This window comes from Eublepharis macularius, chromosome 9 (assembly GCF_028583425.1).
Source record: "Eublepharis macularius isolate TG4126 chromosome 9, MPM_Emac_v1.0, whole genome shotgun sequence".
In the NCBI taxonomy this organism is placed as follows: domain Eukaryota; kingdom Metazoa; phylum Chordata; class Lepidosauria; order Squamata; family Eublepharidae; genus Eublepharis; species Eublepharis macularius.
The window spans coordinates 85,180,647-85,198,850 of record NC_072798.1 but is presented as its reverse complement, the minus strand read 5'-3'; the positions used below and the strand labels follow the sequence as shown (position 1 = coordinate 85,198,850).

The 18,204-nt window shown below is 40.7% G+C and overlaps 1 protein-coding gene across 4 annotated transcripts in view; it reads right to left on the bottom strand.

Moving 5' to 3' along the window:
• PLXNB2 (plexin B2) overlaps positions 1 to 18,204 on the bottom strand; it is a 400,939-nt gene that overhangs the window by 101,949 nt on the left and 280,786 nt on the right. For all 4 annotated transcript variants that reach the window (XM_054989404.1, XM_054989405.1, XM_054989403.1 and 1 more), the window contains 5 exons: positions 15,084 to 15,210; positions 11,037 to 11,187; positions 9,211 to 9,322; positions 7,897 to 7,999; positions 7,426 to 7,527 (listed from right to left, as the gene is read on the bottom strand). In XM_054989404.1, coding sequence (XP_054845379.1) covers positions 7,426 to 7,527; positions 7,897 to 7,999; positions 9,211 to 9,322; positions 11,037 to 11,187; positions 15,084 to 15,210 — 595 coding nt within the window. The remainder of the gene's footprint in view (positions 1 to 7,425; positions 7,528 to 7,896; positions 8,000 to 9,210; positions 9,323 to 11,036; positions 11,188 to 15,083; positions 15,211 to 18,204) is intronic.

Genomic DNA, 18,204 nt, shown 5'->3' with positions numbered 1-18,204 from the left:
TTTACATCCTTCTCCATTTCCCCGCCCCTCGCAACAACTTGGTGGGGTAGCTGAGGCTGAGAATATGTGACTGGCTCAATGTCACCCAGCAAGCTTCCACTGAAGAGTGCGGGGAATTGAACCTGAGTCACCCAGATCCTAACCTGTCAGCTCTGGCCACTACACCACACTGATTCCAGAAAACTAGACCAGGCCTGGGCTATGTAAGAGATAGTTATAATGAAAGATAGCTGCTGATTTAACACACTCCAAAGCTCAACTCAACTTTTATATTCCTCAAACAGGGACTAATTACTTTGGAAGGAAAACAGTGGGGGGGACTTTAAAAGGATGGTACACTAACTTGGATGGATGGGTTATGATATTTTTGTATGGCCTTGAACTAGGGATGCAAACAGGAAAAAATTCCTTGTCAATTTAAAAGAGGCCTATGGGGTTCTATTTATCAGGTGATATTTACCTCCATGACTTGAGAAAGAACATTTTCCTCCAGGCCTATTGGCAACTCTGCCCTGGACTGGTAGGCAAATTTAGCACATCTCTAGGCTATATTGTCTCCCTAATACAACATATTTATATTTTCTTTCTTTCTTTCTTTCTTTCTTTCTTTCTTTCTTTCTTTCTTTCTTTCTTTCTTTCTTTCTTTCTTTCTTTCTTTCTTTCTTTCTTTCTTTCTTTCGGCTATCAGGTTTGAGCTGTTCCCAAGATATACAAAAGATAACAGCAAGCCAACTAATTTTTAAGTGGGAAGAAATCATGGAAGTTAATGTCTTTACCAAGAAACCAAGGTGAATTTCAGAGGGAACAGACCAAACGGCTGGGAACACATGAAAGTTTGCAGGAAACTTAAAAATATGGACACTTGAGCAGCACATTCAACAGTGAAAGGAACATTGAGTCACACACACATGAAGAGGTGGGACATGTGGGTACTAGTGAGTAGACATGGGCACGAACAGCATTACGAACAAAAAAACCCCACAAACATGCCGCTCGGCTGCTTGCGAACGGGCTGTTCGTGATGCGCCACTCCAGACGAATAGGTGGTCGGCACGAGCCTTGTTCGTTGCGCTCGGCCGCCGTTCGGGAAGCTAGACACTCAGGCGCCTTCAATCAATTGCCTCGGCAACAGAGAGGGGGAGTGCCTGAACTCTGCCTGCACTCCCTCTGTCTCCCCAGACACCCCAATCAAAGGCCAACTTAGCTTGATGGGCAGGTCTTCCTTCCAAGCGTGGAGCTGCAAATCAGTTACAATTGGTAACGTGGGAGCAGACACCAGGGGGGAGGGAGGGGGAGGGGGTTGTTCTGTGGCCATGGGAACTCCAATCTCATCCCTGCAAACCCTGTTAGGCAGTTCTGACTGCCAACCACAGGCCTCCTGCGTTTCTCAATAAGTCCTCAGCTTATAAAAGGGCTCTGCGCTCCGAGTTCTGGTTTCACTTTCAGCAAGCAGTGGAGTGGGGCAGAGATCTTAACAGCAATTGGGAGGAGAGAGTGAGAGAATGCATTGGAGCTGGGCTTTTTTCTGTGAGTGGTGGGTGGGATAGGGAGCTATCCCCTCTGGTTCCAGGGCTGCTGCCAAGCCCTGGGGCCAAGCTCAGTGGGCACCTTGGCTGAGGGCTCACCCTGATTATTAGTGCCTGATCTGGTCAGGTCTCTAGGAGTGTTGGGCTAGGGCTCTACCCCCTCCCTCTGGGAATGTACAACTCTGAGATCCATACTATAATCTTGACCAAACTTGGGTGGTGGCTGGAGAAGAGACTGCTGCACATTCCCTGTGAATATGGGCTCTCTAAGTGCTAAGTGCGCTCTGGCACCGACGAACACTGAACACGTGCGGTAACGGGACATGTTCGGGTCCGGTCAGCAGTTCGTGTTCGTTGTCAGGAACGAACACCAAACAGCCTGTTCGGGTTTTTTTCCCCATTCGTGCCCATGTCTACTAGTGAGTCTAATTTTTATGTCTAATTTTTAGCTAAGCAAAGCCAACATCTTTTCCGAGGTTCTTGAGGGCCACTTTTGACCAAGACATCTTGGTATCAAGATGTTTTAGACTCCTCATAGCTCTTGCCATTGTACTAGCAGTTCAGACTTGAAGGAGTAAAAGTTCCTTGAAAGCTTAATGGCAAACTAGAAGGCCATCTTGGCCACCTGATTTTCCAGTATTACTTAAATTTCAAAATGTCACAAACAACTCACAAACACCAGCAATGTAATTCAAAGACAGAGAGACTGCAAATTTTCTGCAGTGCGGCATCATTTTGCCTTTCTTTTACAAAGAGTTTTAAAACATCACTTTCTACAATATGTCCATGTATGACTGACACATCTGCTATAACACACAAAACATGTTCAGTAATTACTCATAGAGCATTCCTGCATCGGTTACTTCAAGGCTGTGTGTGGGCTGAGAAAACACAATTACACATATAATCCTGTTTACAGCTTAATAGACGTATTCACCCGCCAAAATACATAGACTTATTTTTCCTATAGTAGTCATATCATATCTCTATGTTGCAATTAAAAATCTACAAGTATTAAATGCTAGGTCTAGGCTGAACTATAAATACCCCCACCCCTCTTCTACAGGCTTAGGAGGAAAGAATAAAACCTTGTTATCAATCTTTGCTCAGTCTGCATTAGCTTTAAAATTTCATGCTGGGAGCTCAGAGGGTGGGGACATGGGGGGACATGGAGCTCAGGGTTAGTGGGACATGGGATGTCGCATGTGTGCTGTGACATCACTTCTGGGAATGTCTAGTTGCTCCAGGAATTGCTGGAAATGCCATAGTAAAACAATAAGAGTTTCTGGTGATTCCTTGAGTGACACGATGTCATGTCCAGATCTTCCCGGAAGTGACATCATGGTGCACATTAGGAATGATAAAATTTTTCTCTTGCCATTGGTCCAAGCAGCAGCAGGTAACATTACCAATGGGAGACTTTGCAACCCTATGCGAACCCTAAGTTTGTTTGTGAATTATTCCATCTAAGACATATAGGACCACTGAGATGTAATGGTGGAAGCAGGGCTGTTGGGGGGCAGGCGGAGGAGAGCTCTAAAGAGCCTCGGTCACCTTGGGGAGTGGTGGTCCATGGAACCAAGGTTTCATATGATGTTTCAGGTGGGGGTTATCAATGAGAAGTGCAGGCTCAGAGAAATCTTTGTATAGGGGCATATGGGGACTCTTAGGAAGCTTAGATGGAAATGGCAATAGACTTGCAGAAAAGAGGAAACGCTGCTGGAACAAAAGATGAGAGATGGCTGCAACAGGAGCATGACTTGAACAGTTAAAGACCCTCCATAGTAAGACCCCAGCCTGGCGAAACAGGATCCAGGTGTAGGTTTTGGCCTCAAAGTTGCTTCCATGGTTGTTCTTTCCTTGGTTTCCTTTCAGAAATGAGTAAAGGCAATTTAATTCTGCTAGATATTTTGGAATCAATGGGATATTACCTTTTTTTTAAAAAAACCTGGGGCGTTTATATAATTTTAAATTGTGGTTTTTAATGCTTTAACTGCATATATTTCATTTGTAAACCACATGGTGGACATAGCTGTTGAAAGGCAAGCCAGGAAGGTTACTAGACCAATTTATATTCTCCATACAAGCCAACTGGTCTCCAGTGAGGAAGACCATAAGTGGAAAAGCCACAGTACTCTTTCAACCTGTCACACGTTCTCAGATGTGAGCAAATATAGAGGCCCAGGGTGAGAATTATTGACTGACTTGCAGTTTACAGAATTTATTTTCTGCAACACATGGTGCAGCAAAGCACTCTTTTTACACACTAGCACAGTTTTGCTTACCAAAGGAATGTTAAAAATATATTAATGACAGTTTTATCCTCTCAGATAAATTTTAGAGAAATAATATTGGCTAGAGAACAAATATAAGCCTATGAAATATAGGAGACACTTAACCAAAATATACAACCTTCAGACAAACGTGTTCCTCTGTTCATCACAATGTCAGGCCCAATACAATAAATATTAAAGATAAAGCAACAATTCTGAACCATACCCAGTTTCCTTAAGCCTACTTCTACTTCTATAGAGTAATCAGCATCATACTGAAGTTAGATACTGCTGTATCCAACTTTCCAGACTTTGCAGAGTAGGATCTTCCTGTTTTCCTCTCCAGTGGCGATCCATTGAACCTCCTACAATTTAGTTCTTGAGGTTCAGCAGGCCCTCAGGAAAAGCATCAGAAACAAAGTCAGGGGCTGTGGTAGATTGTGGGAATTGAGGGGTGTACTGATTTTCTACTTTACCCAAGGATTTTTCTTGAGAACTTTTGTTTGTTTGTGTGACCTATATGTATATATTGCTGCCTTCCTGATTCACTCCAAAGGTTTTTGCCTTAGACCTCCTCAGTTTAACTAGTAATATAGGAAGCCCAGTTGGCTGGCAGGGGGAAGAAAGGTGCGGGAATGTGGTGGCGGGGCAAAGAGCACTCCCATGTACTCTGAAGCGCCCCCACAGTGCCCACGTCATGGCAAGAATGATGTTATTCCTGGTGTGAGACGGGGCACTCTGGACTCCACAGGCATAAAGTGCGACTCCCCCATGCCCCCCATCCCCTGGTTGGGCCCCTCAGGGACCTGCCAACCCTACTTGTTATAGATAGTAATTTGACAAAACAGTCAACACCTAAAGACTGACTGAAAACCTCTTCTCTCAACTCTTCTCTGACTAAAAACTGCAGTTCACTCCATCCTCTAGGGTAGAGCTACAGTCCAATCACATCACACTCCATTCACCCATCTAGCCCCCCCTTCTTTCCTCAGAGGCCTAAACCCACAGTGACAAATATTTAAAAACCTACATTAGCAAGCAGAAACAAAATATAAATTAAACCGTTTAAAACATTACAGTGGGAATCACTGCTTCCTCTTCTGAAGACTGAAGTGTCATTGAGCCATCAGAAATGCATGTTTAGATAGAAGGAATCAAAATTGTTATAATAATAATCCAAAATATTAAGCTGATATAACAAAAACAAAGAAAAAACAACTAATCTTGATCATCATATATTTTATGTGCACATGCAGAACATACTTGTACAAATATGCTTTTAACATGGAAAAACTGTAAATTAAACTGGAGCAAAAGGGGGCTACAAGGGGTTTAACTAGGGTCTACTCTACTCTATTGATCATGTTGAGCAAAACTGTACTAAGGTCACTGAGGGCTGATGTGTTTTCTGGGTACAGTTTGGAGAACTGGGTTTGATTCCCCACTCCTCCACCTGAGCCAGATGAGTGACCTTGGGTCAGTCACAGCTTCCCCGAGGTCTCTCAGCCCCACCCACCTCACAGGGTGATTGTTGTGAGCAGGGCGCATGTCGAGGGGAACGCGCAGGAACGCATATGTCACATATCCCCGCCCACCTGACTCTTGGCCATTTGGGGCCCGTTTCAGCTTGGATTGGGGCCAAAATGGCCCAGATCGGGCCTCTGACGGGTGGTAGATCACTCTCCCACTCAGCAGCAGCCCGATCCTGACCATTTTTGGCTCCTTTTTGGCCATTTTCAGCCCCTTTTTGCCATTTTGGGCCCAATTTCGGCCCTGAATGGCCAGGGTTGGGTCAGGGTAGGTGATGTCAGGGGGTGTGGCACATGCAAATAAGTTATGCTAATGACACACTTCCATTGATGTCAAGGGGTGTGGCATATGCTAATGAGTTATGCTAATGAGTTCCTCCACCTTTTACTACGAAATGACCCCTGGTTGTGAGGATAATAATAACACACTCTGTAAACTGCTCTGAGTGGGCATTAAGTTGTTCTGAAGTTCAGTATATAAATAAAATGTTATTAAATGTTATAATATGAAGTGCTGCTACTTAACTTCAAATCCCTCAATGATTTATGATCAGGGCACCTGAGGAATCACTTCTACCTATGAGTTTGTGATCTAAGATTGTCATTAGACACACATGGCAGAACTTTTTTTTGCTATGGCCCCAAACACTGGAGCATCAAGATCTAGAATACTCAGCTTGCCTCTACATTTTAGGCCTTGCAAAGAACTGTTTTATTCCAGAGGTTATTTGGCAATATGTGAATTGAACTAATCCCTTGACATAGTGCGGGTTTATTTCCTGGGGTTCAACAGGCCCTCAGAAACAACATCAGAAACAAAGTCAGGGGCTGTGGTAGAAGGTGGGAATAGTGGGAATAGTGCAGATTTACTTTCTTACTCCTGATTTTTTTCTGACTTTTATCACTGGTTTCATTGCTTTTCTTGGATTATTATTTATTGTTGCTACGGGTTATGCTTGCACGGTTTTAGTAATTTATATTTTATTTATAATCTGCTTTAAAGTAGTATTTTAGTAGAAAGTATAAAAATCTTCTAAGTAAATAGAAAAACGTCTTTCATGTACATAACTGTTATTTTATTACCCTGCTAAAATATGAAACGGCACCAGCAGACTTCGCCTGCTCACAAGGTATTTGCTGTTTTCTTCAGGAGAGAAACCAGACCTAAGAATGCATCCCTCAGTGACCTAAGAATTCATTCCTCCACTGGGCCAGCTCACGCACACAACAGCACCACAAGTCATGAGAGCTACGTCCCCTTTTGTGATGCCTATCAATATGTGCCAATCAACATGCTCCTTGGTGCCCATTTGCTTCTTTTCCAAAACAAAGACCCAGTCCTGGCTTTCCTTCACCTAACTGAAACAAGAAATGCATTATTTTTTTGAGTTTGCTGGAAGTAACCATTAAGGAAGTGCTGGGCTTGGAAACTGCCAACATTTTGTGATCGACCCCAATACCACGACAGCTATTTTGTGACTGGCACCATCTCCCATGGCAGTTGTTTTGTGATGGCATCCCCAACATCCTTCTCCAAAATTTCAACAGTGACCACAGGCTCAGAAAGGTTGGGGACAACACCATACTGTGACTGTAGATTGAGGTGAAATATACAAGCCTTATTATCAAAACCACATCCACAAATTCAATAGGAGGAATTCACAACCAGTGGAGTTCAGAAGTGGGAGCGCCCATAAGCCTACCTGGAACCAAACGTGTTGTAAAGATAAAAATATATTTATGAGAGATTATGGGATTTATTTTTTATGGAAAAAATTCATACAATCTTAAATTAATGGATTTGCCAGACCTACAATCAAACTTCTGGGAAGATTGGGTACCAATTATAGACTATTTGACTTCTAGTGGAACGAAGTCAAAACTTGCTTGCTCTTTGGACCTCTTTACTCTTTAAGAAATATTTGCTACTGTGGACAAGTGGATACATCCAATGTGCCATCCATTATAATTATCAATTGTATTGAGTAACCTATTTGAAATGTTATTTATGTGGTTTTTTGTTGTGTTTGTGGTTAAAAACTTTAAAAAACTCTTTCAAAAATAAAAAAATGTAAATATATACTTGCTGGAATGTACCTGATAATTGTCTAGATTCTTCCCTTCAAAATGTACTTCTGTTATGTAATCCATAGGTATTATTTCAGGATCAGGATTAAGAAACTGTGGACATTCTTCTTCCTACAGAGATAAACATTTTATATACAATTAAATATCCATCACGACAAATCTCAACAGATTTTGGACACTACAATTAGTTTTGTTCTGAAGAGTTTTCATGAGTAGCACAGAGTGATGGACTTGATTACAGACTTCCAAATTAGACATGCTAAAAATGACTGCAGCATATGTTGAGCGATCATTCCCATTCTTGAAATCTCTGTCCACTCATTAAAGTAAAACAGTAAAATGGACAGCAGGGCAAACATTTAATTTCCCTCAACCATAGTTATGCAATCCAATTATTATTTTTCACGCCCACATGCAAGGACAATAGATAGCTTTAAATAGTTTACAATAATACGTGCTCATTCTATATTTGAAGTTTACCATATTCTGTTTAATCACATCTTCTTTTAAGGATGAGTCATCACAACTATGATTATGCCAGTCCCACTCACAATTCCATCTACTGCTTGCACAGGAGAAGCATCTGGATCGATAAACAAAAGTTAGAGCAGTTTTAGTTTTCAATTCTCCCTATCATTACAACTTAATTTCCGAAGAAAAATTAGCTTGGATACTTCCTGCCTCACTGATGGTCTGCCCACCCAAACTCTACAAGAAGGTACACACACACATAGAGGGTTGTTTGTTTGAAGACTCAAAAGCCATGAAGTAAAAGTGAAATTCTGAAATCCAAAAGAAGCTATGTCTTGACATGGTCATGCTATCATTGGAAATATTCCATTACAACTGGCTACGGGCATCATTTTTCCATTCAAGGTAGAAAAAAGAAGTGTTCCACTCTGAGAAGTTTGGTTGAGGCTTGATAGCTGATGCAGTTTAGGTAATAACAAATGTTTGGTGTAGTGGTTAAGAGTGTGAGACTCTAATCTGGAGAACTGGGTTTGATTCTCCACTCCTCTGCTTGAAGCCAGCTGGGTGACCTTGGGTCAGTCACAGCTCTCTCAGTGCTCTCTCAGCCCCACCCACCTCACAGGGTGTTTTGTTGTGGGGATAACAATGGCATACTTTAAAAACCACTCTGAGTGGGTGTTAAGTCATCTTGAAGGGCGGTATATAAATCAAATGCTGCTGTTGTTATTATTATTATGTACCAGAGAGCCTATGTTTGGAATGAGCTTTAAAATCAGTCAAGAAAATGATTTGATTGTTCAACAATTGACAGAAGTAATTATATCTGTTTAATTCTACAGTTGGCCAGACGACAAGAAAAAGAGATGAAATAAGCAGTATATTTTGTTAGCCTGATGACAAGTCAAGTCACTCCATTAGGGATCTCAGGTGCCCACCAGTGGTGGGCAACCCCCCACCCCCCAAGCAGTTTGCCCGACCATCACTCGTGACCAGCAGGAGGTTGTAAGCCGCCCAGCAATTGTCTGCCACCAGCAGGCTCCCAGGCACAAGTGCTGGGTGCCTGACAACGGTACACTCTGTTGAAACCAAACTCTATCAAGTACTACCACAAAGCACAGAGAGATACATAACACATACTATGTCTGGTGAATGGCCCACTCAAGTCACGCAACTGAACCATTGAAAATAACCAGTTACACCTTTCCTGGAATCTGCCGGTGACCTCCCTGGATTCAGTGGCATTGTTTAGCTATTGTAATATTCAAACACATTCAAGCACGGCATTTATAGGAAGGAGAGGGAGTTAAGGAGCTACAAACTTACGGTTCATTTTTCAGAAGATTTATAGCTTCTCCACAGTCATAAAAAGGGTATGTGCTTGATGCAAAAAATATACCATGGCCAAAGGTAAGACGCAGTGGAACTAAGACATGATCTATCCAAAAAAACAAAAACAAAAACCCAAGATGGACTGAGAATGAAAAGGTGCAATCGTAATATCCCCCTTTCCAAACCACAATATAAATATCCTACAGAAGAATATGCTGAATTCGTGCATCATAGCGACTTTCTGTTTACTTTGAAATTGTGTTAAGTCATTAGTAACTGAAACTAGAAAAGCTAACATTTTCCAAATAATTATTTTTCATGTCGAACAGCATGTGTCCCTTAACATTTATGAATTCTAAGCTCAGAATAAAGTAGATGGTTTCAAAGGACACTGAAACAACCAGTATGTGCTCAACAAAACAAGTTAACCCTAGCATTTTGGAATGCTAGTCTGTTGTACCTACTTCCTTTTTTAAATGGGTTTGGTTTCTAGATTATTACTGAACTAAAGAAAGAGGTCTATATATAGAAATTGGGATTTCCCTCAATGAGGCTTCCAGCTATTCCTCTTATGGAAATCATCAAACCCCTATGACAACCTATTTCACAAGCTATTGAGCAATTTCAAACTCAGCTTTCCTCTTAACAGCTTTTTGAAAGAGTGTTGACAGCTTAGATTTAAGCCCACTTTGTGAAGAATTCTGTAGAAAATTCCAGGTTGTTTTTCACTTCCTTCCTTACTCTGGGGTCAAGTGTAAAATTGGTTAGCCCAAAAAAAAAGTGCAAGTTAATTCAGAACCCCATTGTTTAAAAACTGATATTTACTAAAAGTGTAAGATTATTTACATTTGACAGACCCTTTGGAAGAAACAGGCACACACATGGGAGTTACATTCCATTGCACTGTGAACGAATGCCTCTTGCACTTTACGGCAGTCTACAAGAGACAGCATCATAGACAAAAGTGTGTGCTTTTAATAAAATATGAAGACTGACAACATGCTTAAAATGGGTATATATAAACAGAGCAGGCAAAGTCTTGAGTAATTATGAATCAAGGACACCAACTATTCTAAATGCCTTTGTCTTGGAAATGTCACATAGGGTATCTTTTAAGATGGCTTGATCTTGGAATTGACTGATACAAGACAGACAGCGTTCTCAGTTCAATGACAAAACATATAAAAGCATCAATGTCAACTGTGTTGACATTTGTTCTTTTCTATTATTCTCCTTATCAACCAGTGCCAAAGAGAATGCATAGCTGTCCTTTGAACTTCAATTTTTTTAAAAAAATACAGGGAACACTGGTGTAATGGGGCAAACCAGATTCGTACTAAACATATCAAGGAAGTCTAATGGGAAAAGTATTGTCTATACTACTTTTAAAAAATATCCCTGGCTCAAAGTCTAAACCAACACATGCAATGGGGGCTGGAAAACAAATGCTTGAACCCTCCCTAGTAGTTGATTTGGCTTGACTTAACTAGAATATAGATAATTGAACATATATTTATATGGTTATCACAGCAAGGGCTCTTTATCTCCAGAGACCTGTGGAAATGCCTACCATGAATGAATAGGAGCTGAACATGTTGGAAAAGCCAAGTTATGTTTGCCAATAGGAAGAAAATGAACAAATTCATCTGTAGAACATTGAATTAATAGTTAGCCCAATGAAATTCAAATTTAATAGTTTGGGAATAAAAACCATTGGGATGTGCTTAAAGTAGTTTATTTAATTATTATAATTAAAATCTCTATAAAATATTGGACAAGGATGGGTATATACTAAATATGAGACACCACTGTTTCTTTACCTTGGCCTTCAGGTGTCGGAGGGATTACTTCTGGAGGATAACAGATAATAGCTTCACCTATTAACTCTGCCCGATGACTCGTTTCACCAAAGCGACACTGCAGTTGGTCATCTTCATTTAAGTCTGGCAAAGGGCTTAGAGTCAATTCTACCTGGAAACACAAACAAATGCAAAAAGAGACTTCTAGAAAACAAGACACCAAAGGACAGGCTTACTTACACAATGGTAAAGGGAGGTGCATGGCGTTGCACTGAAGATACCATTTAATCCCTGGTTCTTCTATTTTGAGAGAGTTGCCAACTAACAATGTAGACTGTACAGCCTGTGCTGATCTCTCGTTTTGACCAGCAGGTTTCAGTGTGAGCTGCAGACTGGACAATGGGATCTGTAAATGCTAGCACAGAGCTGCTGAGATATAGAGACCTTCCGCACACAAAACCCCAGTATTCTGAGAAGGCTTTGGACTTGCAATGTTGCATGAACACCCGGGATAGGAAAAGAGTTACTTATCACCTAGAAACCTATCACCATTTGACAGAAACCTCTTCCCCATCCCCTCTGGATGGAACAAATGGTAAACATGGTAAATGCAAGGGCAATATTTTATTACCTTGCCCTGAAATCAGTTTGAAAAACAATATAATGCCTTGACTGTGTTTCTACCATTCTCTTTTCTCTGTGGGTTTTGTTTCCAGCCCAAGCACAACAGCTATCGAGCACAGAAGTTATTTAAACTTTTCCAACATAATTAAAACACGTTAACTACACAACAACAACGGCCAGAGGACACAGCAGGAGTCACTCGCGAGTCAGGCTTGGAAAGAACAGAGAGGCTTGTTTCGAAGAGACAACAAAGACAAAGTTTCCTCAAAATACCCATTCAGAACTGGAGGGATGAAGCGATGCTTTGGCTGCCAGGCGACAGAAATAAGTTGGCTGACAAAAGAGTGATGCCTGGTGGCTTCCTGAGCCCCAGGGAGTCATGCCAGCCAAACCTTCAAGTGTTTGATGATTGCTCTGATAGAAGGCAACAAGCAGCCATAAAGGAGTTGGGGGAGGGGACACCACTGCGGGGAGGGGGAGAAGGTTGCTTGAAGTGACTAAACTCTCTGAGTTATCTGCATGTCCTATTTTTGTAACTGCTCTTTCTTTTGGGTTTGTTGGGGTTTTTTTTGCTCCAAGCAAGCTTCTGCTATTATGCATCTGTAGCAACTGTGTGGCCCGTTTTCTGAACTTAGTTTTCCTTTAGGAAAATGCAACATGCCTGTGGTAAATGCATGGACCACACTGAAAAGCGAGTCTCCAGACAAAACACGTTAGAAGTAGAAGGTATATAGTGAAATTCTAAGCAGAGTTGCTCCAGTCTAAGTCCACTGAAACCAACGGGTGTAGACTAGAGTAACTCTGCTTAAGATTTCACCGATAGTGTACCATCCTCTTTTCCTAAGAACAAAAAAAACCTTCTTTTCTTTTCCAGATGGGCTCTTTTCTTCCAAAACAGAACATTTTCTTTATTCCAAAAGAATATGCTTCATATATACACATAGCCATTTAACTGGACTGGAAAAATCAATATTTCCCTTAATTTGTATACCTTAAGTATATCAAAGGTCTGGATATATGGATTCCAGATATATGGAGGCGTTTTAACATTTTGCATGCTTTGCAGTATATATCTTAAAACTCAATATTTGGACTTGGTTGAATTGTGATGTACTAAATTTCTATTAATTTCTCACATCAATATCTTATTATACTAACACTAATTTTTAAGTGTTTGACTACCTGAAAGAAGAATTCTCTATCATTCTGAAGGCTCCTTTGGTTTCATTATCTTAATTATTTTCTTTTCCCCTTCCTTCTGTAAGATGAATACATCTATTAAAGCTATGATTTTTCCTACTTGATATGTCTGTGTAGAGAAATACATTTTATTTTGGAGGTCGGGACTATACAAAAGCTTTAACTTTAGCTTTCTAAAGAAGTTTTTCTCTTTCTTAGCAAAAAACAGGCAGGAGAGGGAAGTGCCACCCAAACATCACTTATTTACTTATTACTTTCTTTATTCATAGTCTGCCTTTCTCATTGAGACTCAAGGCAGATTACACAGTTTAAGTCACTATGAAAGTTGGTTGGAACATTCAATGAACAGTACAAGCCGAAAAAGCAGAAATTCAATACAGAGCTGAAGAAAAAAAGACAACGCTGAAACAAAACAAAAAACAGCATGGAATTATCCAGTAGGAGAAATGTTACTGGCCTTGGCTGGAGACAAGAGAATGGTCAGCTCAGCTCACACCTCCAGCTAGAAGCTGACCTCTAGCAGGGAAGAGAGATTTGCTAGAATCAAGATGTTGGAAGGTCTCTTCCGAAGGTTTCAGGAAAGGCTTCTTTGATCCACATGGGGGTGGGCAAACAGTTAATAAAACCCCTTGGGTGGAGTTCTTTTTTGGCTGATTCAGTCCAGAGACGAAGCTCCTGCTGAAGGACACCATTGCCGTGTGGAGGGCTGCTGGCCCGAACAAAGACTCCAAGATAATGGGAAGTTTTCAGAACACTATAACTTCCAAGTTAAAGAGCATGCCTTAGAATAAGGGCTGCATGTACGAAGTGAGAGGCAGACAAATTGAATATTTACACTTTTCTTTTGGATTCTTTGTTCAGTCTGTTACTGTGCTGAGAGTATGTGTGTGGACATTTTCTTTGTAATTTTTAATGCTGGTGGTTGTTGTTTGTACCATGTAGACCTTCGCAGCATAAATACACTATTTTAAAAAGATGCCAGGAGAAGAGGCCAGTCATTGGAAAACTGCTGCTCCCTCAGTGGTGCAGAAGTGCAATAAAGCTGTCTCTGTGGTAACCAGATAGCGGGAGGGGCAGGGACAAGCTAGGGCCTTAGAACGGCAACACAAGGAAAAGGAGCTAGGAGCCCTGGTCTTCTCAGACGGTAAAGGGTAATTCATACAAAGGTGCAGGGCCCCAGACTACCACTGATGGCTAGATGTCTCAGAAGGCAAGATGGAGCAGTGTTCATGGGTCAGTAGTGCTGACCATTACAAGACCACTGGTGTCTTACCACAGTCTATGTCACAGGCCTCTTCCACCACTTGGTGGTGGTGGAGAGTGCCCTCAAGTTAAAGCTAACTTATGGAGACCTCTGGTGGGGTTTTCATGGCAAGAGACTGACAGAGGTGGTTTGCCATTGCCTGCCTCTGTGATTCTGGTCTTCATTGGTGGTCTCCTATCCAAGGACTAACCAAGGCCTTCCTCCACTTACCGGACAGGATATGTCTTAACTGTAACATGTAGACCTTATTCCAGGTGGTCTCTCTGATCAACACTAATTTTTACACAATAAAAGTATTCCCTCGTTTTGAAACAAATTTTTAAATTCTGTGTAGAATAAAGATGGGCACGAACCAGGAAAAAAAAAGAACTATGCGGTTTATGGGTCATCACGTTTCACGAACTATGAACTTTCATGAACCTCTCCCGGTTCATGAATCGGTTTGTTTTGGTTTGTGAAAATGTCACTTCCGGGTCAGCAGAAGGTCTGCAGGAAGTCCATTCCCTGTTGCCTAGGAAACTGATTGATTGGCACCAGACTGTCTGCATTGATGAACTGAAAAACAAACCAAATGAACCAGCCTAAAGTTTGTGGTGGTTCGTCAGAAATGGGATCTGATGAACCACTGGTTTATGAACCACGAACCAGCCAGGTTTGTCACAAATTTTGGTTCGTATTTCGGTTCATTCCCATCTCTAGTGTAGAAATATGCTATTCATCTTCCTTTAAGAAAGCAGGAAATCAAGTAATCATTACATGAAAATATTTCCTATATAATATTTTGGAGTTGCTATACACATAACTATACCAAATTATGTATTTTTAAAAAATTCTCTGTGCCTCCATAAATTATTTAGATATCCATGTTACATACAAAAACTCTGTGAGTTCTATACTAGGAAAGCGTATGCTGGAATACAAACTTATTAACCTTTAAGGTGCCATGAGACTCCTGATTAGTTTTACCAAATTCTGATTACCTTGCCTGGGACCCTCCGACTCCTGTTTTGTGGATGAGCTTTTGTAATAGTCAAGCAAATGCCATCCGGGCTCCAGAGCCAATTGTTTGCCTTAGCTGATCTTTCACAGTCTTTTTTCCTTGAGCACCTGAAATAATTATAAAAAAGTTATTCCAAGTAATTTTAAAAATGTTTATTGGTGCTCATTAATCAACAAGAGGTCAAACACATGAGAATTGACAAGAGAAAAGATGAAAGCGAATGTGTGTTTAATATTTCATTTCCTCCCTTCAGTTTACTTATTGTTCTTTATGACAGGATAATTACCTGTGCGCATATTCAAATGGCAACTCTAAATGTACAAATATTTACCTTGAACACAATTCACTATACACCAATGAAAACCTGATCTAATACGTAAAAATAATTCATGTAATAGAAAACTAGCTTTGTCGTTATGAAATGATACTAAATCTATGGATTGTGGACTATTTTTATCCTGTTCTTGACACAATACCTACTCTTTACCACATCTTTAGCCTCAGCTTACCTCAGCTTTTATATGCACTACAGAGAAGAAACAACCATTGCAAAGAATTTTTCATGTCACCACTGCTTCATGAGCAAGATTCGAGTTCAGTGGCACCTCAGAGACCCTGAGGAATCTCCATTCCTACTTGTAACTGATGAAGGGAGCTTTGACTCTCAAAAGCTCGTATCCTGGAAATCTTGTTGGTCTCTAAGGTGCTACTGGACTTGATTCTTGCTCTTCGATGGCAGACCAACTAGAAACTACAGCTGGATGGAAAGTGAACATTCTTGAAAAAATTATACACTTCTTCTCAATTATTTTATGTTCAGTGAAATACTAGAAAGAGAAAGACAGAGAATACAGGCGAACCTATTGTGGGGCCAAGAGCTCTACTGGGACTGATAAAAAGGGTTTTCTAGCTTGGGTATAATATTTATTTCAGGCCCTCTCTGAAGAATGATCCTAAGTCATATGGATTCTTGGCTCAGAGGGGCTGTCATGTGGAAATAAATATTATACCAGTCCTAGGAGATGTTGTTGGCAGTCCCATCCAACTTGTTATTATTAAGGTTTAAGAGAATGGAGGAAAAGAGCAAACAGAACAGAGTCAGTATAGTGTAGTGGCTAGAGTGTTGGACTAGGATCTGAGAGACATATGGGTTTGCCAGTGGGAGACCTCTTGGCAATCCACTTCGTTAGGATGAAAGGGGGGATATAAATGAAATAAATAATTTCAAGCAGACAGCTGGAGTAAAACCAATATCCTTTATACATACAGATCTGAAACACTACCAATCAATTCAAGCATAACACAAAACCATGCTTTATTTTAGCAATGGTTATGAAACCAGGATTTGGCTTGCTGACTGACATTCAAATTCTTTGCCTGTTTTGAAAAATGTGAGTTCATGGCCTTTGCTCTGGTTAGGCGACTGTGGGAGTGCAAGACGGATGGAGAACAAGCTAGGATGTCTGTGCTTGTACATTGTGCAGACCCATAATTAAGCCTGTGGTTAACAAACTCATTCAACTGATCCTATCTAACCGTAGTTATGCAGTGGTTGACATTTGAACAATCACACGAAGAACAGTCAGGTTAATTAAACCGTGGTTCCCCATTATGTCTGAACATTGATTATGGTCTCTGGAAGTCTGAATATGTATTAGATAGTAGACAATATTTGACATAGGAAGAGGTCTGTCTGCTCCAGTAATTTGTTTCACATAGTAATGAACCAGATGCTTCTGGGAAACCTATAAGCAGGGTGTGAAGGCAGCTGTGCTAGTTTGCTGTTGCATCTGAATGTAGACATTCTTTAAACTGCTTTATTCTATCGGCCTGTCCGTCTGTCTGAAACTCAAGTGTAAATCAATATGATCAATGGCTAAGATATTTAATAAACATTACAATAGGCTATGGATTGCAGACATTTGAAAACATGCATAATTTCAAACAGAGATGAAACACTCTATGAAACAATACCTAAGTGATTTGATATGAAATATAATATACTGAAATATATACACTAAATTTATAACTGTAGGTCAATCAGAAATTAGCAAAGGGCTATAGAAGCCAAACTATTTTATGTTACAGTTTAATTTCTGAATTACCGTTTGGGACAATAAGCACTATATTTAAAAAAACACAAAATGACCACATTTTGACAGGAACCATGCAAGCATCCAAATGTTTATTGGATTGCCACTGCAGGTACATTAATTTCACTGAATTGACAAACTGACTTTTAATCATTTTAAGTTTCAGACGTGAATAATTCGTGACCAGAGGTACTGTGTGTGTGTGGGGGGGGGGCAGTGCTAGGAAGTGATCCTCACAGATCACCCAGATTGCATAGAATTCAAAGAAAGTTACACTCATCAGACCCCATGGTGGTTTACTATTTACCCCTTTGTACTGATTGTTTCCATGCTGTATTGCTAACAGTTATCCTGTAGGCAATTTATACAAATTGCTTTGGAAAGCTTTACTTCGGGATTCCCGAATCAACTCGGCAATGCTGAGGCACCACAGACACCAAGTTACAGTCAAAGGGATAAGTGGATAAGCAGTATAGAGAGGCTTCATCATGCTGACCATGGAAAGAAATTCCTGTAGTCCTGTCAGGCAGCATACCCAGGTAGAAAATAATAATAATAACATTCAATTCATATACCACCCTTCAGGACAACTTAACGCCCACTCATAGTGGTTTACAAACTTTGTCATTATTATCCCCACATCAAAACCCTGTGAGGTGGGAGGTGCTGAGAGAGCTCCTAGAAGCTGTGACTGACCCAAGGTCACCCAGCTGGCTTCAAGTGGAGGAGTGGGGAATCAAACCCGGTTCTCTAGATTAGAGTCTGAACTCTTAACCACTTCACCAAAGATGAGAAGTGGTGATGGGATGATATGCTCTGGGTCCACCCACTGCTTGCTTCCATGCTGCTGCAGAATCTTAAGTGTGGTACCATCACCTATGAGGATTACAACTTTGCACAAGTAGTCTGTGTCCATGTCATCAGGAAGGCTGCTCTTTTAAACATTTCTGATCTCAGGGACGAAACATAAGCATGTAGGCACCATTCTCATGTTCTGACAATCATGTT